Here is a 24120-nt window from a genome sequence, read left to right as displayed (position 1 = left end):
GGGAGATTTTTTTATTGGTACAAAGCCTCTCTCTTGCCACGGGGTTAGCATCCAGAGCAGTAGTAGATAGAGGGGTCAGATCCACTGCTCTGGCCTCCTTGGCAAGAGTGTCGGCCTTGTAATGATTTATTGAAAAGGCCTGATATAACTATTTATTGAGAAATCTAGATTACCTTAATGGAAAAATTTCGATATATTAACTATGTTAATTATTTGGTAAATCATTTTGTTGATTAAAACAAACCTGTCCACTCGAATCATTTCTATCGACGCAAATTTAATGAAGATGTAACAATAAATAATAAACGACCGCACATATGTTTTCTCTTTCTGCCAAGAATATTTGTCCCTTTATAATTAGTTTATTTCTTCAAAATGTGGATATATCTATTCTTAACGTAATTTTGTTTGCCATAGCATATGTATATGTTTTGTATGCAAGTATAAAATAGCGTTCCCTGTGTCCCTCACCTGATAACTGGCATTCTAGAAAGATATAACGTCATTTCACTTCCCCCATTGTTAAGTGCCTCCATACTGCCAGATGCGGATGGAGATGCTCTTCGCCAATAGAATCATTGTGTATGGTCATTAGTTGTATTCAGATAAAGGACAACATATGTGCGTTTCGTCGTTTCAAAGAGATCTATCAGATCTTCAAAGAAGAGGAAAGTCAAACCATTCAGATGTTAAACATTTTTTTTCATTATGAAGGGATTATAATTAAAATGCGTTTGGGAAGGGTCAGCTACAAAGATGAATCATTAATGGACATTCAAACGATCGATTGGAGACGATTGAGAAAGCGTTGCTGAACAGCTATTGGCTGATAAGGAGCTCAAGTGCACCAATGAGAAAATCAGAGGCGATGATTTGACGGAAATACAATACGATAGTTTTTGAAGAGAAAGAGAAGAGCAATGAGAGGCGTGGATGGAGAAGTCAGAGAGCCGTGAGTGTTCGAAGACGCTCCTGATTTTGTAAGAAGCTCAACTTGTGATTCGGGTTTCAGTGTTAAGATCCACCGATAAAGATCGGTGGGTTTCTGGAGCTACCGCTGGAGTAGCTGTTTGAGTTAACTGCCTGTTAGCATTTTTTTAAAATAACCGCTAATAATATTAATAATAAATTTAACCTAAATGAGAACAAGTTGCTTTTGTGTCATATATAAGGCTGTAAATAAATCAATTGTTTGTTACACTACTTGCTTATTTGATCGGTCAGGATCAAGACATTACCAAGGCATTGCAATATAGTATATACTTACATCTGAAATCCTTGTTGTTCGCTTATAGAAGGAATAACTATTTTTCAATCATAATGAAGTAAAATCACAATTGTTTCATTTTTATACGTTTTTATTGACAAAAATACAAAGAGTATTGTATGGAATACATAAATTATGCACATTTAAATGATAATGAATTATAATATTTCACCTTGAAGAAATGATGAAATTTTAACAAAGAGAATTTTATTCCATTATATATATATTTTTCATTTGACAGTTAAATTTATAAAACTAACAGTAAGCTATTGTTCTTCCCAAATTAACAAGTATAGATCAATAAAGCGATGGTTGAAAATATTTACAAAACAATGCATTTTCCAAACTATTGTAAATGATTCATTATTATTTAAAGCACTTTAGATACTATTTAATAAAATTAATGAATTCTATTGTCCATAGATGACATATTCAAATCGTATAAAACATTTAGCACTATTCCTTTTTACAGGGAAATAAACAAATACACTAGCACATTTACGAATATGGATATTGAAATATAGTAAACATCTTCGAATTATTTAAAATTATAATCATTTTTAAGAAAACTGGAGCTACGTCTACTCGTTTCACATCCAACAGACATTATATATATTACAAGAAACTTTGCAATATTGATTTTTACAATTGGAAAACATTTAATTACAGCTTACAGAAACATTTCGAAACATATAAATGGTCACTTATGAGGGATTTAACTAATCCATTTCATTAGTATTAATAGATCATGCAATTTTTTTATGAATCAAACCAAGATAAATGTTTGCAGATAATATCAAATTAATTATTTTTCTATTATCCAGAAGGAAATTTATAAGAATGTTCTTTTCATGAAGCTTTGCTTGATAAATAAATCATAAAATATAAATTTTTAAAAAATTGGATTCAGAAAGCAAACAAACAAAACCCTGTTGCTTCAAACCACAAATATCAAATGCAGTTATAACGTTTTTATCTTTTTATATTGATTAGTTTGCATTTATTTTAAAGATCTTTTTGAACATAGTTTCTCTTTGTAAATGAAACCTAAAAAAATCAAAATCAAATTGAATTTAAGGTTAGTATATATATTTTGTATATTTCTGCTAAACGTCTATCAATATATTTTGAATGAATCCAATTATGAGTAGTTTCAAATTATTATCCTCTCTGTATTCTGTATTTCAAGTAAACAGTATCACAATTTGAAACTTTTTATCCATATTTATCTTCAAAATATTTGGTTTCTATTTCTAAACATTTCCAAAGTTTCGGTCTCGAGCTCTTCGACCTCAATATTATTCATATTCCATAACTGACGACAAGTAACTAAATTCACAATTCATTCAAAACCAATATATCTGTTGGCTTTGAGACAAGAAATCTACCCTATTTATTTGTGAGGATAGTATATTAGTTTGAGAATACGCCGAACATAAAGAAAATATCAGTGACTTTCTCGTTGTTAGTCACGATGAAAATCGCCGTAAAAAACTATCCTAATCGACTCAGTCAGAGTTAATATGATACGCCATAAAGAGTAAATACTTCATCTTCATTTCGGGAATCAGAATGAAAATCATTTTCAGTAGAGTACGTTGGTAATCTACACTGTCAATAGTTGCTCATGGAAAACTCAGTAACTACTTAAGCTCTGAATTAGCATTTAGGTTTTCAATGTCGTTGACAGTATTGGAGATATTGACATTTGTATCCATACATAAACGATTCAGCGTCATTTCTTTGTCAAGATCAGGCAAAAAGTAAATTAATTGTTATATTTGTTAGTGTATCTGATGTATACTAGTACTGGAAATTTATGGGATGCTAGAAGATATACGACAATACTAAAAATTTATGGAATGAAATGGGTTTATTTAAAAACTATTCCTTTGATTTTATGTATAAATGTAAACATCATCTAGAAGACTAAGAATTCGAAATTATGTTGAAATGATGTTAGGATATTTTTCAATGTTTAAAATGCATTTAAAATGAATCTCTTTGTACCATACAGGTTCATTATCAATTTACCAATTTTTGAAATGAGTATGGCTATTTTAAGCTCGATGTTCTGTAAAATGTTAGATGCTGTAAGATTGTTGTAATCCTATTGAGGTTTTTATATTTTGCATTTAACAAGTGAATTTTTGAACAACTGCATGTTTAAAACGTAAGATGACTCGGTCTGGTGACATCTTTGTTAAATGTATCTTGTCTAGTATCAGTGTAAGGCATTGTGCACTGTAAGAAAACATTTCATAAGCAAGTAAAGTTCAGATAAAGTATTTTTCCTCTGAATCAGTGAATATATGAGAAAGCTTTCTTTAAGGGTAGTATTAATCACCGTGAAGCTCAAGATATTGGTTGCCTTGGTTACGTGTTCAGAATCTTACCAAATTAAGACAATCTCTCTGTCCCTTAGTCAATTAATTTGTTGTAGTTCATTAAGCATAAGCTTATGTCAGATGGACAGTCTCTTCTTCCTTATATCAGGGAATTCCATGCAAAGATCAGAGTCTGACCTCAAGGAGTCCAAGATCTCGTCTCTTGTGTCTGATGGGCTAATCACATGCAGAGCCATGCCATGAGGTGATCGACTCAAAGATCTGCTTCTATATCGGTATGGTGTTTCAATGTTTTTCTCCCTCTTTCGCCTTAAGGGACAAATTGAGCTGCATGTGCACACTGTGCCATCACCATCTGAATCAGACTCATCAGGACCCAGACCGGATATTATGCTTCCATTTGCTGTGATCACATCTCCTTCTAGACGAACAGCCTCTTGTGCAGCGCTCTGAGCTTCAGCTTCATCTCGTCTCTCATCAACAGTGTTCATGGTAAGAAACCGAAGAACCAATAAATTCATTCCGGCTGACACCACGGATAATCCAAACAGTATAAAAACTAAGCTGAAGGCTACATATTCTGGTTTACTCTGAAGAGCACTTTCTTTCTGCAGTGCAACATAATCACCAAAACCTGAGAAATGAAAACATCATGAATATTATATGAAATAAAATAAACAAAAAACAGATAACTTTAATTTACAATGAAACTATTTCATTCGACAAATAATCACTCACAATTACAAAATGAGAGACATGGTATGGTATATATTAGAGTGCTTAGTAAGAGAGAAATCGAAGAAATATTTTAGATGGAACGAAAATTAACAAAAGCTTGGTGGTATGAGTTTCTTTTTCATTAAGTGTAATTTTTTAAACTTTCAAGTTATACATATCATTTGTTAGATTTTTAAAAGTTTGATTAAACACTTAGTGTCTTTCCATTAAAAACTTACAAATCAATAAATTTATTAACTTCTACATGAAAGTTTCTTGAAGCATATTCTCTGGGGAATTCACAATTTACTTTTAAATTTTTGAATACATTTATGTATCACTTATATATGTTAAATTCATTTAATTCTTTTTTTCTTGTATTAATTAAACTGCATGTATTAATCAGCAAACAATATAAGATATTTAGGTGAAGTGAATTAGGAACATAAAATATAACAAATTTCATAAAATTTAAATCAGTTTTACCCCAAATAAATTATAAAAATTACATTTCAAATGAAATGGTTCTGATGATTAAAGTAATGCTTTAATTGCAAGGAGGCCGACGTCCTGGCCTAAGGGAAGCGCGTCTTTCCCGTGATCTAGGCGTCCCGGGTTCGAGTCCTGTTCTTGGACATGGTTGGTCTCTTCCTTGTGTTCTCTCTGTGAGGTGCGTGAATGAGTATCCCTGTAAAAAGGGCTTGTGCAAGCGAGTGTGTGTGTGCTATCTTCATTTGAGCTAGAAGTCCTCGGGTGCTCAGGGATCTTTACCCTCAGAAGCCATTGTGCAAAAATTTGGCGTAAAATAGTCACACGACAAAAAAAAATTGCAGTGAGGTGAATGTTAGGTCTCTAGAACACCTAATTTCTTATTTGATATTGCTGTTAGTTAGTTATACATGTTTTCAAGAAATCTACAATTTAATTGAATGCTATATTAATTGCATGGACATCTGTGGCTGAATGTCTGTATCTGCGGTACGATTTACAACAAAGAAAATTGCTATGAACAAACTGTTTTCTATCTAAAATTGGGATTTACTTTTTAATTGACATAATAAAGCAGAAATGATAAGAATGTGTTTATCATAAAACTTTCCATTTCCAAAAAAGGAAAATAATAACCTTACAAAAGATATAAATATTGAAACGGTATAAAAATAGTTTAATTTTTTATAATTTATCGCAAAAAGTTAATAAATTTCTCTTTTTTTTTTACCCAATTTCAGTAATTTCCTCATTCATTTAAGCCTATAACAGACGATGAAAACAATATGAAGGCGACTGAAATTTTATTTTGTTATCAAATGGTTATCTGAAATGCACACGTCAACTTTGAATTATAAAATCTTTTCAGAATACATCAAGTAAAATTCAGCTATTATGTCTTTCCTTTATCATTTGAAGCAATCCTGCAGTAAAATGAATTCATCACTGTCAAAATGAAAAGCAGACAATTTCCCTCTTAATTCATCCATGATTTTTAATAGAATTTACTTGCTCTGATAAATTGAATTTAATAATGAATAATTGATCTATTAACAAATAACTTATGCAATTCCATACCTTTATAATTTTTTTCCGAAAACCAATTTCAGTGTAATATTTTACACAATTTTAATGCAATAATATTGCAACGAAATACTGGGAATATACAATGAATTATGGTAAATCTTCATAGATCCATAAGAGGAGATCCACGAAATTAAGTTCTATAGTGAATCTTAAATTAGGCCTTTGTTGACCAAGTGTCAAACATGGTCTATTAGAAATTCTAATTCATAGAAAATGCGAGCATTGTCTGCCTTTTATTCTGTCTTTGTTTACAAGTGTAAATATTTAAAAGGTAAATTGGATCTGAGTATATTTTTCGTCTGCTTAAACAGTCCTTATTAACTATTTTAAAATGGTAATGTGCCAATATGTCTGAGTAACAAACAACCATTGTATTTGCTTAAACTATTTGCACTTCAGTAACTATTTGCACTAACTAAATTTTCTAAATGTTTTTGTGATGAAGAAAGTTAAATTTGGAGAATAAATATTTACTACACTCCTCAAAATAGATCGTTGGATGTTTGTAAATATTTCCTAAATTGGGCATTTAAATAAATATTATGATTCTGAAATTCTGTTTAAATTAGAAAAAAATTGTTGACATTGCAGATTTAAACGGGGTGATAATTGAAAAGATACGATTTCTGCCTGAGATATATTTTTGGATTTATGTTCAGTACTTCTGAAGAAGCACAGAAAAAGTATCACAAAATATCGTTATTTTCACTTTATACGAATAATGAATCCAACTGAGAATAATTGAATAGATGGGTGGGAAAATATAATTAAAATGGAACTAGAAATAACGAAGTCTTTGAATATTAGGTATTACTAAATAATGAATTATCAATTTTAGTTCTTTAATGAATTATCTCTTTTCAAAACACATATGAGAGAAGGAAAGAAGAGAAATTTATTTTACAAAAAGTTTCGTTTCGCTAACATTTGAATAAAAATGCACTTATGGATAAATATAAGAAAGTATAGAATCCAATTAAGATTGCAAAAATGTCTGAGAATTTTTTGTTTATAATGTAGTCGAAAAAATTTAATTTTTTTTTAAAAAAATTAGTATTGATAATAAGATTTGGAAAAAAAATGAATGAAGAAAGAAAGATAAATATATGAATGAAACAAAGGCTGCCATCAGATGTTTATACATTGCCATCATTAAAAAAAAAAAAATTAGCTGGATATAATTTTTTTTTATTTGAGAATTTTTTCAAAAAGTATGAATGTATTGAATAAGATTATACATCAAGCAAATAAAAATACACATCAGAATTGATAAAATTCTTAAAAACAATTTAATTTTATAAATGCCATCGCTTCATTTTTCAAAATTGATATTAATTTTCTTTTGGTGAAATCTTTGGTATAAAATTTATGTTATTTAATTGATGAAATCCTTATCATTTATCTGGTTCATATATTAATATTTTTAAAAAAAATATTAATATAATTATCATATTTTTTTCTATCCAAACATTTGAGATGAAGCATTTTAAATTTAACATTAATCATGTTATGTTTTATAGGATTATATGAAATATTTTTTATCAAAAATTTAAATCCTAAGTAATATGATCTTCATAAATCTGGTTTTACATATCTAGAGTATCGAACTTAAATATATGCATCCACATTTTATTAATTAAAAATAAATGGAAATAAAGAATTTTTCTTGGTATTAATTATTTTTGTTCCTATATTTTACTTAATATTTTCTCCATTAATAGGAATAAGAAATACTTCTGAAATCATATTGACATAAATATGTTACTGAACAAATCGTTTTAAAAGTTATTACCCATAAAAAGCTCATTACAAATAGCCGAATTAATTATTAAAATGCATAGAGGTGAGAGACATTAATTGTTAATGGCTCTTAAAAATAATCTAATTCAACCTTTCTAATTTTTGTAAATGGAGATAATCCTCTGAGGTTTATTCTTGTTTACCTACCTTATTACAAGGTACCTACCTTATTACCTATCTTATTTAATACCTTATTACAAGGGCCATCATCATAAGAAATTGTTTAGGAGAATAAAAATTGAGGATTTTCAATGAAACTTTTGATGTTATAAGAATGCATTGGATAATGTTTCCTTATAAAAAATTATTTTGCATACATTTAAGAAAAGTACAGTACTACGACAAATTATGCAAATTGCTTGGTTTTTAGGGTAATAAAAGGAGACTTATTATAAGTGTTTGGGTACTTTATTAACGAATTTTGTATCTTTTATTTCCTTTTAGTTTCCAGTGGTTTAAAATTTGATTCAACGGAAGTACCGTCCTTTATGCTGTTCACATTTTGGTGCAGTTTAAAAACAAAAGAGTGCAAGCGGGAGTCGATTTTAGTATATTCCTAATTAAAATGACTGTTATTCGATATTATGATAAACATTTCAAATAAATTTAATGTAATTTATCAAATACCATTTTATAGTGTGTCATGCTTTTTTATTAAATCTAGTTAAGAATTCTTAGACTCATCATTTTAATTACAAATTATTTTCCTGGAGAATTTTTTTTATAATGTCATTTTGGTATAAAGAGCTATATTTCTTTTTTATTCATTCATTTTACTATTCATTTTTTTAATAGATATCCTTAAAAATGTCAAGGTTTTCAAAATTGCTATTTGAAATATTTTTGCTTTATTGATGTTCAACTGATATATATATATATATATATATATATATATATATATATATATATATATATATATATATATATATATATATATATATATATATATATATAAACAGTCCATGAACAAGATCATAATATTTTATTTAAAAATGAATTAAAAAATGTATATGTGAATATACTTTAGTTACGCGAAAAAAGAAAGAATCAATATATATCAATTGTACAATAAATATTATCTTCTTCCAACGATCAAAATAGACAGATAATTCAAAAATAATAATATATGTAGCAATGACTGATGCTCTCATTTTTATATAAAAATATTCTATCTAAATTAATCTTTAAACATAAGTAATGTTTAAATTTTCTCTTTTACATTACAAAGATGTTGCTTTCTCATTCAATTCTTCCAAGTTTGGAATGGTTTATACCACTATGTTTATGTCTTTGTTATATAAAAAGTCAGAAGAAGAATCCATTACTTTCGAAACTACTGCTCCCAAAGGAGACTTTATCTTACTTAAACTTATTTCCACTGTCAATATTTACTTTTCTTTTCTTTTCACTACACTGTATCTCCGAAATCCGAACCTCTAAAGTTCTCTGTCAGTTAAATGGGTATTAGAGGAAAGATTTATTGCAAAACAATACAAGAGAACACAATTTAAAAGCCACATCATATAACAGGCCATATAAAACAGAAGATATTTGGTGATTTACAAAAAATTCAATGCTTGATAATTGGTTGCTTTGCTTAGGGCTTTATTAGCATTATCAATGAAGCTGTAATATAGCTGGAAGAAATTTGAGTGGGAGCATGGAAAACATTCTGAGCCTGAATTTGTGGGAAAGATTTCTTCGCATCCTGAAAAAAGTGAACTAAACTTCAGGTTTTGATCTGGATAATTTGATTTTCCTCATTCTTCTCCATTTGTTTGGTTTCAGGCCCTATGTAAATTTATTGAAGATAAAAAGCATGTTGAAATAATAAAATGAGTTACCCTCGATCCCGCATTGCAACAATCAGAAACTTTGAAGTTGAATAGTCTGAAATATGAAGGGAGCATGTCCTGATCGGTTATAAAAAAGATGCATGTTCTATCGAGTGATAGGTTAAGCGAAAGGATGAGTATATCCTTTATCCATGCTTCCATCTGATGAACCTTTGTCCTTTTCTTTTGACTAACTTTAAAGATCCGATTTATTAATTATATTTTTAAGGATGCTTTTATCTGAATATGACAAGGAGGAATATTACGTGAAATGAGTTGTTGTCAACGAATATTTTGTGACCAATGAATGATTTATCCAAATTCAACAGTGTGATCACAAAGTAGAATGTTTTTGATTGTGTTGAACTAATGGGATATAGCAAATCACTTTCAAGCAGCATTCGCTTTCACCCCATGCCTTAGCATTGCAGTCATATTTGCTGATCTGTTTTCATGGGTTTTTTTTTTTTTTAAATAATAGAACTATTACTTGAAAGAAAGAACTCTTCTGTCGTTCGATTTGCAGTGCTATTAGTATTAGATGTTGTCATTTTGAGATTCGCGGTAAGCAAAGCATGTTTTATTTTCCAGCTACTATTTGCTTCAGCAATCATTTTTTTATCATTGTTCTTTATTTAACAATTCGATTTTTCCGTCCTTACATGTGTCCTAATTTATCTTAACCTATCCTAAATTATCTTTTACATCTTCATTCATCCTTAAAATTAGACAATGCATTGTTTCTTTTAATAAGAAAAGAATGACAGTTTATAATATATATTTGCATTATTAAACTTTCTATATAACGAGTTTTTTTTTCAGAAATCTTTATTTTGATTCATAAGGTTTGAAAAGTATATCCAAATTACATTTAGAAATTTTAGGCATGGATTCTAGAGATCTATTCTCTCTTTTAAAAATGTTTTACACAATTTTATTAATTTCTGGAATCTTGAAATTCTTTCTAAACGTTTCTTAAATAGCCCACAATATCCGATGGATCATTTGCACAATAGACGAGGGAAAAAATTCCCATTGTTTATCCTCACATCGATTCACCGTCCCTTATTCCCCCAGCGAATAGTGCCCTAAATGGGAATCTTTCAGGTAAATAAACAAGCTCTCCATTACCTATGGTTGTGAGGGTGATGAAGCAATAGTAAAAGGAGTCGAAGTAGTCCCAGCGCTCGTACTTGGAGAATGCCGCGGCCCCCGTCGTCATGACAACCGTAGAGAGGATGGAGATGAGACAGATGAGATTGGTCTCCGAGACATCGGTGTTTCTCAATCCTGCCACTCTCTTCAGGTTTTTGAGTACGAAAGCGACGAAAGTGTTTAGTCGCTCTCCTATGCTCTGGAACACCACAAGTCCCAAGGGGATGCCAGCCAGGGCGTAGAACATGCAGAAAGTTTTGCCGCCTACGGTGGCGGGGGTGGAGTGGCCGTATCCTAGAGAGAAGAAATGGCAACCATTAGAAAATAGTAATATTGGAACATTTTTCAAGTAGCAGGATATTTTCAAAGATGATATGGAATAATATGTTAAAAGATGTATCACGGATATATGCCATTCTTTTTTAGAGCTATTTTAATATATCGTATAACATGAATACGTGAAAAAAAGAAAAAAATATTAAATCCTTCATAAGATTGACATAGGCATGAGATTTTAAAACATCGTATCGTAGATTATTCTTTAGAAATTAATGGTAAATAACCACTTTTATTTAAATTCACTTATTTCATTTTTCAAAGATTGAATTGGTTAATTTAATATTTTTCTCAAGCCGTTAAGTCAAGTTAAAAAATCTCTTGCATTTATGTGTCTTCTATAATAATGTACTATCCGACTGTAATAGACATGCGGGTGCATTACTACCGACGACTTTTGCTATATTTTGTTCATTTTTTGGTAGCGCCACCTAGTTGTACATTTTTGAAGAAAGATTTAAAATGTCATATCATTTTTAATCATGGAACTTATGATTCCACGTAAATAATCAAGATTAATCAAAACACATAAATTCCACTTTTAATGGAATGCTTGAACATTTTTTTGATTTGAAAAAAATATATTGTTATTCTAAATATTAATTGAGATTTCATCAATTAATCTGCATCATTTTGTACTGGTATGCTTTTATTAACACATAAAAAAAGCAGACATATATATCACTATATTTATGAAAAGAAGTAGGAAATGTTGTTTACATCTGGTTTGTAGTATCTGTAGTAGTTTGCAGTATCTGGTTTGTAGTTTGTAAATCTGGTATGTAAATGAAACTATAGTCTCACTATAATATCATTTACAGTTTCTTACAAACTACTTACTGCCCTTTTAAAGTACTATAGTTTCAATATATTTAGTAATTTCGGACATATTAAGATATGAAATAGAACTAATTTGACTCCCATCGAAAAAAAAAATTCACACTGTGTGATTTATTACATAGTTATGATTTTATCAAATATTGTATATTTTATAGAAATATTACATCGATTTATACAAGAGAACTATTGAAAAGACATAAATTTGCATTCCGTGTTAGAAGTAATAATGCTGGTTTTTGAAATACAAACTAGAGAAATAAAAATAAAAATATTTTGAATTTTTTCAAAATATTCTTATGACAATAAAAACTAAAAGATTATTTAGATTATTTATTCTGTAATTGATAGTTTTTTTTAAAATTAAAATTTATTATTAACCCTATAATTGTTAAAAAATGTTAAGAAATGAGTTAGAAATATTTTGGCTTCAATGGAAAAAAAATTATGAGAAAATAATATTTAATTAGAGAGGTATATTTTATTTATTTCCATTCAACTATATAGAGTTACATATTAAGTTATAAAAATGTTTGATTTTTCCATCTTATATGTTATATCTTATCTTAATCTTATATCTTATATCTTAGGCTATAATAAATCTTACACTTTATTTCTTATTTATCAAAATTTTCGTTAGCAAACTTATTATTTCAAAATTCAAAAATTAGCAGATAAAGGAATGGCTCGAAATATTTTACAACGTTTTTACGAAAACAATAAGGCAGGAATGTTTTTATATTCGCGATTATAAACATAACAAGCAAAGTAATGATCTCTCTTTTTTTTATACATAAAATACTCTTCATCAAGCAGAATTTTTAATTCTGATCATAATATTCAGTCTGATTACTTTTTTTCTTTAACAATGACTACAATAGCTAACGATATCTTTAAAATCTTTGAGGTCTATTTTTAGAAAAAGTTGAAATTGATGTTAGAAATAAATGGACAATTTTAATTAAAATCGAAATTATATCCCCCTTTCGTTTAGAATCATTAAAATTATCGATACCCCATTTCTGATGTTTCTCTTGCAAAAATTAATAGCATTTTTCATGAATTAATGAATTTTTATTTTTCTTAGATCCTGATACTTTCCAAGCTATTTAGTAATAGATTTAATTTAAAATTTCTCGTTTTTGTAGTCAGACTTGAAATGTGGATTTCTGGAACAAAACGGAGAGAAAAGATGAACATATCTTTCAAATGTTGTAAAAGCATCTTTTAATGTTTATGCAAATCAAAGTATTTTTTTTCTTCAAGAGGAATGATAATTAGAATTCAAATTAATTTCTTTTTTATTGCTTATTTTATACATCATTGAGAATCTGTTCATTATAAATGCACTAAAAAAAAACTCTTCATCGAAAAGATAACATGCAAATAAAAAAAAATAATAACACAAGTTACTTTGCTATTTAGGCATGGAATTTAATTGCTTCTTTAAATTATAGAACCTGAAGTATAAAAAATATATTTAAGTGGATTTCAAATTTTAACTTATTATATCCTTTAATTATGTATATAGTTTTACCAACTTTTTTCTTAAGCTTGAGTAACACTGAATAAAAAAATAAAAAAAATAAGGACGCGTTATTTTAAAGTCTTTATGAAGAATGTCTTTTTTTTCTCTCTCTCTCCAGGCACAGTATCATTTTTTGAAATTATATTATAAAAAGCATTAATCTAAATCTTTGAAAATAAAAAAAAAATGATTTTAAATAATAAATATTTGAAACGCAACTTGATACAAAAAATGCAGTCTTAAGGAACAGTTACGTTCCATAATATAATGCATTTCTTTATTTTTTGATGAATGAAAAAAAAAACTTTGGATGAATAACAAGTGCAAAAAAATATACTCAATGAATGATTAAGAAATTTTTATGTAATTATACTTTTTTTTTTTTGGAATTAATGACTGAAATTTTACTTATTTTTCAATATTGCAACTTATTTTTGCAAAAGAATTATTTTATAAAATATTTTGAGAATTTTTTATTGCTAAATTTTTTAACTTATTAAAAGAACAGGCACAAGTATAGAAAATGAATCTATCACTGTAACATTTTTTTTTCATAGGAAGATGATTTTGGCAAAATATCCAAAATTGTTATAAGGTTATGCCGCTTTGAAAGTCACAAAGTTTATATCTATCTAATTCTCTTTATATTTTATAGTTTAAGCCTCATATTAATATTTTATAGCTTAAGCTCAAATTAATTTTCATTTAACCCTTTTGGTACGGGAGGCCTCTATCCTAGACGCATGTACAGGATGGAGCGTACGCGAAAGGAATCATTCCACAGGACGGGGGAAGTCCGAACATCATCATTTTTTCTTTTTTAGATTATTAGTTCATTCGTAATATGAGCACATTCTTCCTTTGACAAAGTGCGTTTTTTTTTTTTTTTTTGCCATAATAAACTGAAACCATGGCTTTCCTTACTAAAATAAGAAGGCACGAAATGTATCCAAAAGCTACGCAAAATATAACAGAATTGACATTAAAACCCAAAAAGATTACAAGTTCATAGTAAACGAAAAAAAAAAAGAATAAAAGACAGGATTTAAAGGATTGATTTTAAGTTCAATTGTTTCCTATATCCAGCTGTGATTTACTTTTACTTGTAAATAGATCCAAAAATGTGTTTTCCTTCGGAATGATACTGAATAGCAATACATTATAAATATGCAAAAAAAAAAAAAGTTTCGCATGCTATTGAATCAGAATAAGGAAACGAAATTCAATCAATCACAAAAGCCTGAATTCAGGGGCGAATTTATGCTTTTGTTAAAAATAATAAGAACTCTGGATTTATATAAGACAATATATAAGACAATCAAAATAATAACAAATATAATAACGAAGTAATGAGAAGGTAAAGTGAACAATGAACAATTGAAAAAATAAATCAAATAATATAACTACTAATAAAATATTTAAAAAAATACATTAATAAAATTTATTTCTATTCATAAGTAAGCTTTTCTTGAGGATATCTGAATCCTTTATTTCTACTGAAGAAAACAAAAGTCTTAAATGGAGTTTCGACAGACAATCCAATGTTCATTTTAAAGAAATGTATCTTTTAATCAAAAATTTGGACACGGTTACTGCTGCTTTACTTGTTATTTATTTAAATATATGTGTCTATCACAGTTAAAGTCCCGGTTGCCTAGTGTCTGAACTCTGGATTTCAGACCGAATTCCCTCGGAAATTCATAGAATACATATTCTATGTAGAACCAGGCATACTTATATCGATTGTCCATTTAGAAAAATCTTAGAATTGTTGTGGATTGGAGCTGAAGATTGAATATCAAACCTTAAAAATTGTATTCGCTCTGCTCCATTTGGGAAAGGTATTTTGAAAGTATATATATATCAAATGCGGAAATGCGGTATGAGTATTTGTATGCAGCATTCGGAACAAATTAACGGAATTCCCGATTCTTTTGTGAATTCAAATAAAAAGAAACTTGTCACATTACGCCAACGAGTCATTCATAGGGGGGATAAAAGAAGGCGTGGTTTTCAATTTTAAGGCGGGGCATTGCGCAGGTGGAGTCAGAAAGTTTCTGGAAGTGAACAAATTGGTTTGGCGTGGATAAATGTGAATGAATGACCTAAATGGATTGAAATTTTCAAACAAAAATTAAAGCAATCTTTATGAAAAAAAATAAATAAATAAAGTGAATATTTCTTGCTTCAAAACTAATAAAAGAAAGATACATTGTATAAACATGTTGCTAATGTTGACGCTAACGTAACATGCTAATGTTATTACGTTTAAAACACAAATGAACTTACAAATATACTATTAACCATACTTAAACCATATATCGTATGGTATAATAATGGTTAGTTATTTTGCCATACTTATAATTACCATTAACAAATAATAGGTTTAATATTTTTTCATGAAAGCCTTTGGAGTATTTACTTTCAACCGGTTAGTTCTTTGCTTTTATAACTTTTTAATATTTTTTTGTGTTTTTAATAGTTTGATAATGGATATAGCAATACAGTTTGATTCAATTTTGCTGCTGTCTTGCTTAGGTTTGAATTTTTAAATAATACTTTGCCTTATTATTTTTGTGTAGTTTAATGCCTTTGATTTATAAATATTAATTTTTATCCTCCAAAAACCTCAATTTCTTGAGAATCTCGGGTCAAGAGGGGTCAATATTTGGACGAAAGTCAGACCCCTCACAGAAAAAATTCCTGGAATGTATCCCTGCCTGAAAGTGACCCTTGAAAAAGTATTCAGGCCAGATTCATCATATTTTCTTATTTATACCTTTTAATTCAATTTTGCATTTAAATTTAATATTTATTTCTCATTTGGCTAAATGGAATTGCCAATAAATGAAATGTCGTGGAATGTCATAAAGCCATCAATATAGATGGCATACCTTGGAAGGTTACTGTACGATAAGTGTGGGAGGAATGGCATGAAATGCTACTACATAATCAGAGGGGATCTTATGACCATGATTCGGCGTGTTTGAAACCATCGAGATTAAACATTTATAGAATGTCTCTGTTTGCACAAATATGGGTGGTACGCAGACACGAGTCTAAGTAAATAAAGGACGATTTCAAAAAGTTAATAAAATAAAAAAAATAAATGATTATTATATTGATTGTTTTAATATGTTGAAATGTGAAGCTAAATTCGCAAGCTTATTGAAGGAAGGGCTTCAGTCTAAGACCGTAAAATGCCACTACTGCATCCATCGCTGAAAATACCACAATAAAAATGGATGCTGCTGCGAGAAAGATCTTTTTGAAAAGTGAATATTATTTATTGGTATTTCACGTTGAAAAAATATTAATCTTTTTTATTTTCTTTAGTGACTGAAGTGAACAAATATAGAACTAAAAGCAACAGCTGAAACAATTCTTCTGGAATCTTTTTTTTTTTCTCTCAACGCCAACAAATAAATATGAAAGAAAAGATATTTTGGAAAGAATAGTTTATATATATTTATTTTCACAAAATTCTAGAATGATATATTTCTTGAAATCCTACGCAGTGAGTTTGGTTTATTAAAGAGAATTTTGTCATGTTATATAAATTTATAAGAATTCTGAAAATTTGTTATCTGATTTATAATTAATTTTCTTATTTTTTTCAAGCAATCTTTTTATAGCATTGAATCAAAAAATTATTTAAGAAGTTTTAAAGTGATATTTACTCTTTATAACATTTTAGAAACAAAATATACAATAAAAACATCAGCAGAATTGATATAACTCTCCTTTCTTTGTTATATACTGAAATAAGAAATAGGAATATATAAAAGAAAATTTTAAAATAGTTTAAATGAGTCATAAATTATTCTGAGAAACATTGCAATCTTAATAAGTAATATTTACTACTTTTAATTATTTTGAATCCATAAAAATAAGATTATATAAAATGTATTAAATAATAATATGCGAATTGTATTTTTGAAGTCGGATTGGCAACAGTGTAAAAAAATCAACATATCTGGCATAAAATTTTTGAAAAATGTTAGATTGTAAAAAATGTATTACTGTTGTTTTAATTTGACTTTACTTAAAAATTTAATTTATTTTTCCCATTTGAATATAAATTAATTTCCGAAACACAATGAACATTCGAAAGAGCTTCAAATAGGGATCCCGTTATTTTACATCAACTTTTAATTTTTTTCATTAGTCGCAAATTAAATTTTGTCAGTTTATTTAGGTATCTAATGCTCTCCAAAGAATAATGCAGATGCCTTCATTGGAAACCAATGAAGCTTCAGTGATTTAATTTGAAGAGAATCCTTTATTTGATAAATATGTTCTATTCAGTCCCTTAAATGCATGTAAATAGCAAACCTTTTTTAGCAAACAAAACGGAAGTTGTAGCAAATTACATCAAATAAATAGAACACGAAGCTATTTAATCGCTTATTTTCAGACAAAAGAGACAGAAGGTAGGAAAATAGGTGTTTTTAGTTCGATGACTTTAGCATATTTCTCTTGTGACGTTTAAGGCTATTTATTCATTTGAAAGATAATAGAATAATATAAAATATTAAAGCTCGAAGACTTAAGATTCAAAATAATTTTTTTCGGTTTCTTTATTTGGTTTTATTATGGAAATTCAGAAAATTTTCTCAGCTGTATTAAAACTGGAAACATTTTGTTATTTTCTGGAATGAGATTGTTTTTTGTTAAGAAACATCTTTCCATATTTATTCAGTTTACAAAACTGTTTACTTTTTTCAGTTTCTTTTACCAAACATTTTAGGAATTTCTCTAAAATCGAAACATATGTTTTATTATTTTTTTTCTATAAATAATGCAGATAAAAATGAATTTCATTTTAAATGCTCTTCAACATTTTAAAAATTCTTTTTCATTGGAATCGCCATATATAAACACTCTGAGTCACAGAAATTGCGATTTAATAAGTTTCATTTAGTTTCAGTTTTTAGTAACATATCGGGAAAATAGCGGAAAAAAATCCACACATCAAATTTTTCAAATAACTAATTTTGGATTAAAATATTCAGTAATGACAATAGAGTCTAATTGTATCATAGGATATAGATATTTTGGATTTCGAGGAATAAAATCGCTCTTGGACAAATTTCAGGAAAACTGAAATAATGATTTGACCTAAAACATTATTAATAATTCATAATCTTTTTATATAAATGAATATTATTAAATATGAAATATCATGCAAAATACAACAATGTGAATTTTTTTGTTTGAAAGTGCTCAGCCATGTAATAAAAGCAATATCGTAAATTTTTATTCTCATTTAAAATCAAATATTGTAATTTTACCAGGTTCATTTTTGATTAATTAGGGATTTTGATATATAAAAATAAAATAAAAATCCCACCATGGATAATTAAATAAATAATCCAATTTACTGTGCATAAAGAAAACATTTCTGTTCATAAAAAAACTCTCTATTTAGTTTGCGGTACACAATTATAATTCACTTCCTGCTTCTTGTTAACAAACAAGTGAAAAAAATTTCAATTATTTAATAGGTTAACATAAACGTTTAAAATTTCTTTGAATTCAAATAATTATTAATAAATTTAAAGGGAAATTATATCAAAGCGCAGAAAAGATTAATTCATTAATTAATACATATTTTATTTTCAATAAATGACAACAAAGCATTTTTTACAATTCATTTATCCGTTCTTTATTTTAAATATTTATATTTTATCTTTTGGTAAAATACTTTTCCTTTAATTGTAGTATTTTTTTTTTACATTTTGTTTCTATTCAGTTTGATATTCCATTCATAAATAAAGAGAGGAAAAACCTACAGGTTGTAAAATACGCTATTAAAGAAATATGAATTCCGCGCACCACGTTCTTGTTCAATTTCCATTATTAAAGTGACAAACAAGTTTCTGAAATCAGCTTGACTTAAATCACTTTCGGTTTGCTCGGACGGAGCCACAAATCTTTTTTGTCATGAACCATATATCTTCTGACTCTATTGATTTTCTTTGTCCTTGTAAGAACCATGGGATCTGCATCTCCGACATCTCTTACATTCTGAAATGTGTCAACAAACGGTATCTATAACCTAGAAGAGACTTCTACAGTTCTTTTATTTCCTATTCTGGATTTCCTGCACTCAGCGATCTATCATCTGAAAATGATTTGAAATCCCCAGAGAAGATAGATATACTTTTCCAATGGAAAAAAAATCGTAGACGTTTCTTTATCTACCCAATGGATTTCTTTAATATTTCAGAGTAGCGAAAATTTTTCGAAAAAGAGATATTGAATTAAAAAAATAGGAAGCTTGTGACAATTATTTTGACTTTCCATGTAGGTATTACAATTTCTAATATGTTTAGATTATGTTAATAGGTGAAACTGATTGAACAAGAATTACTAATTTCATTTTTTACAAAAGATCATAGGCTATTAATGCTTAAAAGTGATTTGTTAAGAACAGTTGTACTTTTTAATTAAAAATTACTGTTAAGATATATATTTTTAATTGAATTATGTCTTTGGTTTTAATTGGTTTATATCGGGGTTTTATATTTTTTATTAGGTTAAACAAAAGGATATTTATTATCAAATTTCAAATTCATTAGTATTCTTTCGATTAAAAAATATATTTGATTTTTATAACATAGTAGCTGGACCCGGCGCATTGCTGCCACAGAAGAAATAATTTTGGAAGTATTGTTTAAAATAGTTATCTTGTTTAATTAGGAATGATAGAAAGAATTATATTTATATTCTTGTTGACCATGAATACATTCATTGAAATTCAATGATATATTAAATAGAAATATAAATAAAATTTATTCTATTTTTTTACATTGTTATTGAAAGGCTTTAGGGACAATATCTTTTATTTTCTCGCCTTCATCAAAAACAAATTTCTTTCTGTCCGACTCGTAAGAATTCAGCATACATCTGACCATTAGAAAAACAGAGATTTTCTAGGTTCAATCCGAACACTTGAAAGTGATTGACTTTGTGCCTTGTTTATGGTCACTGTGAATGAATAGGGAGCTGCAGTCTTTTGAAATCAAAATGCATATCAGTGGGAATAATGGGAATGCGTGGAATAAGCATATATTCTCCATTTGATTTTCTGTTAAGAAAAGTTGCCTGGATTCTTGCAGCATATTGATCTTTTGATTCTGATACGTTTGATCGGATAGCACACAAACGTTGTCTTTTGGTTCTTGCCTCATGTTGATCTTGAGATTGTGAAGCACATGAATTTGTAATTTGTAACGATTTGTTCGTAAATTTTATTGTGCTCAATGATGGTAATAATTGTATATTCAATGGTAATAACTGTATCATGCTTATAACGTTCACGCAAGTGTAAGCAATGAATTGGCGAAGTTTTAAACAAAAATTCATTTTTACATGTTGGATATAGACATTTCTTATTAATGCATCATTTTTATGCTGTGTAAAATAACGTGCATTTTCATTAGCCTTTAAAAACATTTTCGAAGTGTTCACTTTGGTGATTTACATTTTTCAGTAATGAAAATAAATGGCACGAGATTTCTGTAATATACAGTTTTCTGTACGAAAAAAAAAGGTGTTTTCCGTTCGAGAATAAATTCTCTTTTTCCCTTTAATATATGATCTATAGTAAATTCTTTTTTGCAAATGCCACTTCACCATTTCCTAATAAAAATTCAAAAAATAATATAGTAGTTATCAGAAATCACAGGTTTAATAGAAAGGGAAATAAAACCAGGGACTTTTTACAGCAAAGAAAAAAAAATGTATTTTTTTCTTATATTGATATATGATAGCCATGAATACTTCAGTGTACTAGATAAAAGATAAAGAATAGCTAGAAATAAAATCTGAACTGGTCATGCATTCATCATTTTGTGTAGATGATTCTTTTCATCTTCAGAGAGGGAGATACTTATGATCGTTAGTAGATCGGACCATCTACATCATTTGTAAATCTTGGCTAGTTCTCGCTTTTATATGTCCTGTGCACAAAGGGATGGTTCTCTTCACAGACCACTGGTCAAATGGAGACGCCAACAGTAATAATCTGGCCTTCCGGGAATCTTCTTTTATATGAATGATTTGATGCTAAAGACTCGAGTATCTTGTATATTTTATTATATATTATTTATCTGTTATCTTGTATATTTATTATTTATCCTGTGTATTTTATCTTTCTAGCAATGTTTAATAAAGAATTTTTATCAATATTTTCTTTTTATCGAAGATAAGAAACGTTCAAAAAGCATTTCATGATTTAGTGTATGTATAGTTAAATTATTGTAGTACTTTTCAGTGGAAAAAATACCACAATAGGAAATATAGATAGAAATTTTATATCATCCATAATAGATAGAAATTTTATATCATCCATAATAGATAAAAATTATATATAATCTATAATAGACAGAAATTATATATCATTCATAATAGATAGAAATTATATATCATCCATAATAGATAGAAATTATATATCATCCATAACAGATAGAAATTATATATCCATAATAGATAGGAATTATATATCCATATTTTTGGAATTTTGGCAGATTTCATAATTTTAAAATAATTAACAAATGATAGCCATCATCTTCTCATAAGCAATGTAGATCATTTATTGAAGTTATTGGTAAAAACAACTCAGAATCGAATACAGAGTTATTTTTGAAATGAAGCAAAATCGGAATTCTATTTACATTTAATTAATTCTACCAAAATCAAATTATATCAAATAACAAACTTAAAATCACTGGGTTTTTTTTCCTGCTCATGGACAATGATTTTTTTTATGATTTACAGAGGAAAATGCATAGTCTTACCTTTTGTAAAAAAATAGTAACCATAGCGTAATTATTTCTTACGGCCTCATGTGTAAATTAAATCGTTTACATTAACAAACACAAATATTTTTTATTCTTTAGAATATATTTTATTGAAAAGAAACGAGAGAAATTCTAGCAGATTAAGATAAACAAGAAATATACTACTAATAATTAATATATGTTATCTTTAAATATTTGTATCAAAAAATAACAAAAACTTTAAAAAATGGAGAATTTGATTTTTAAATGTTATATATTTATTTCAGAAAAAAAGTCTCCCTCATTTTTTTTTTTTTGTAATTTTTTACAGATTATATAATAATGAGTATTTTTTTTTCTAGAGATTTTAAGCTAAAACATAAAAAAATAATTTTATAGTAATTAAAAGCAAATATTTTTATTATTTCTGACAAGACTGAATTTCATTTTTCGCAAAAATTATTTCTAACTAGTTAAATTTCTACTCTAACTGGCATTTTAGGACTACATAATTAGAATTCAGAAAACAAATAAAGGCATATTTTAGTTTCTTGTGAGCATCAAGAAGTTCTTTCTGGTAAATTCAAATTCGATTTTTAAAAAAAATCCGAGAGCTGTATGAGAAAAGCCTAATACCATGTCTTACATCTTATTTTTATTCATTCAATTTTCAATATATTAAATTCTTGTTGCATGGCAATTCTCAGGGAGATTTCTGTTGAAAGCTGTAAAGACCTCATTGTTATATGACTTTAATAGAAACTTCACTCCAATTCTGTTTAGCAAATTACAGTTAACAATGAGTGACACCAACAATTGACGCTTTAAACTTGCCTAGCCGTTCTGATGGTTTAAAATTAGAATAAACGCGGCTGTAATCGTAACCATGGAATTTTGAATTAGATGCCGACATCGCTCCATGGTTATCAAATTCCCAACCTCGTGTAACTGATATTTCATATATATTTAATTTATGGAATCTGCGGATATTAATGATGAAAGACGTTGAAGACAATTATCTCATCCGATAACGTTTCAGCGCTTGAAAATTGGAGGATATTAATGAATGAATATAAGTGTTCCACGACGTGACAAATGCATTTATTTAATTGTCATATGTGTTATAGAATGAAAGATATTTTATTTCTCTTATTTCTTCATTTCAAACGTGCTCAAAAATAAATTCTAGAAAGTGGTAATTTAATAAATGGAAATACTGTACATGATATCATTAATATCTGCCATCTTTGACTTTCAAAAGTAATCTTTGTAAATATATTATTACTTCAAAAAAATTAAATTGCTGCATTCTCTGACGTGAATCGTTTCTGAATATAATTGCATATCTATGTTTTAAAAAGACAAATATTTATTGGTAATTAAATTAATAATATGTGTAAATAATGCTTTTAAGAGGTTTATTCTTTAAATGAAGATTATGAAAGCTTAAATATTAAATAAAAGGAAATATAAAGCAAAAGTGCAATAGTTCAGATTACACAGATACATCTTTTTTCCTATGATCGAGTGCTCAAGTGTCTTCTACACCCGTATCTATTTTTTTTTTTTTGAAAAAAAAAAAGATTTTGAAATTAAATAAGTGATTTCAAAAATAAAGCATTGAAATAATGATTGCACAATGCCAAAAATGTTTGGATTACATAAATGGCGTTCTAAAAAATTCTATTAGTTTCTTTTTACTTTTCGTCAGCTGTAAGTTTATCTTCGATCTGAATATAAATCGCAAATTCCTAAAAAAAATCAAAATGTTCCAAAACTCCGTTTCTAAATCCCATTCAGTATATTTGCATACGAAATTCTGAATTCTGAATTCATAGGAATTCAAAAAGTTTTTGAGAATACATTTCAATGATACACAAAAGTTGCACTGTTTGCATCGGAGAACCGTCTTCAAAGAAGATCGAAATAAGATTTT

General features: G+C 27.9%; 1 protein-coding gene across 1 annotated transcript in view; it reads right to left on the bottom strand.

Moving 5' to 3' along the window:
• Positions 1 to 1513: 1513 nt before the first annotated feature.
• LOC129981535 (two pore potassium channel protein sup-9-like) overlaps positions 1514 to 24120 on the bottom strand; it is a 160616-nt gene continuing 138009 nt past the window's right edge. The window contains exons 3-4 of the mRNA XM_056092407.1: positions 10674 to 10991; positions 1514 to 4249 (exon numbers count right to left, since the gene is read on the bottom strand). Coding sequence (XP_055948382.1) covers positions 3732 to 4249; positions 10674 to 10991 — 836 coding nt within the window. The 3' untranslated portion in view covers positions 1514 to 3731. The remainder of the gene's footprint in view (positions 4250 to 10673; positions 10992 to 24120) is intronic.

The sequence above is a fragment of the Argiope bruennichi genome, chromosome 8 (assembly GCF_947563725.1).
Source record: "Argiope bruennichi chromosome 8, qqArgBrue1.1, whole genome shotgun sequence".
NCBI lineage: Eukaryota > Metazoa > Arthropoda > Arachnida > Araneae > Araneidae > Argiope > Argiope bruennichi.
This window is presented reverse-complemented; position numbering and strand designations above follow the sequence as displayed.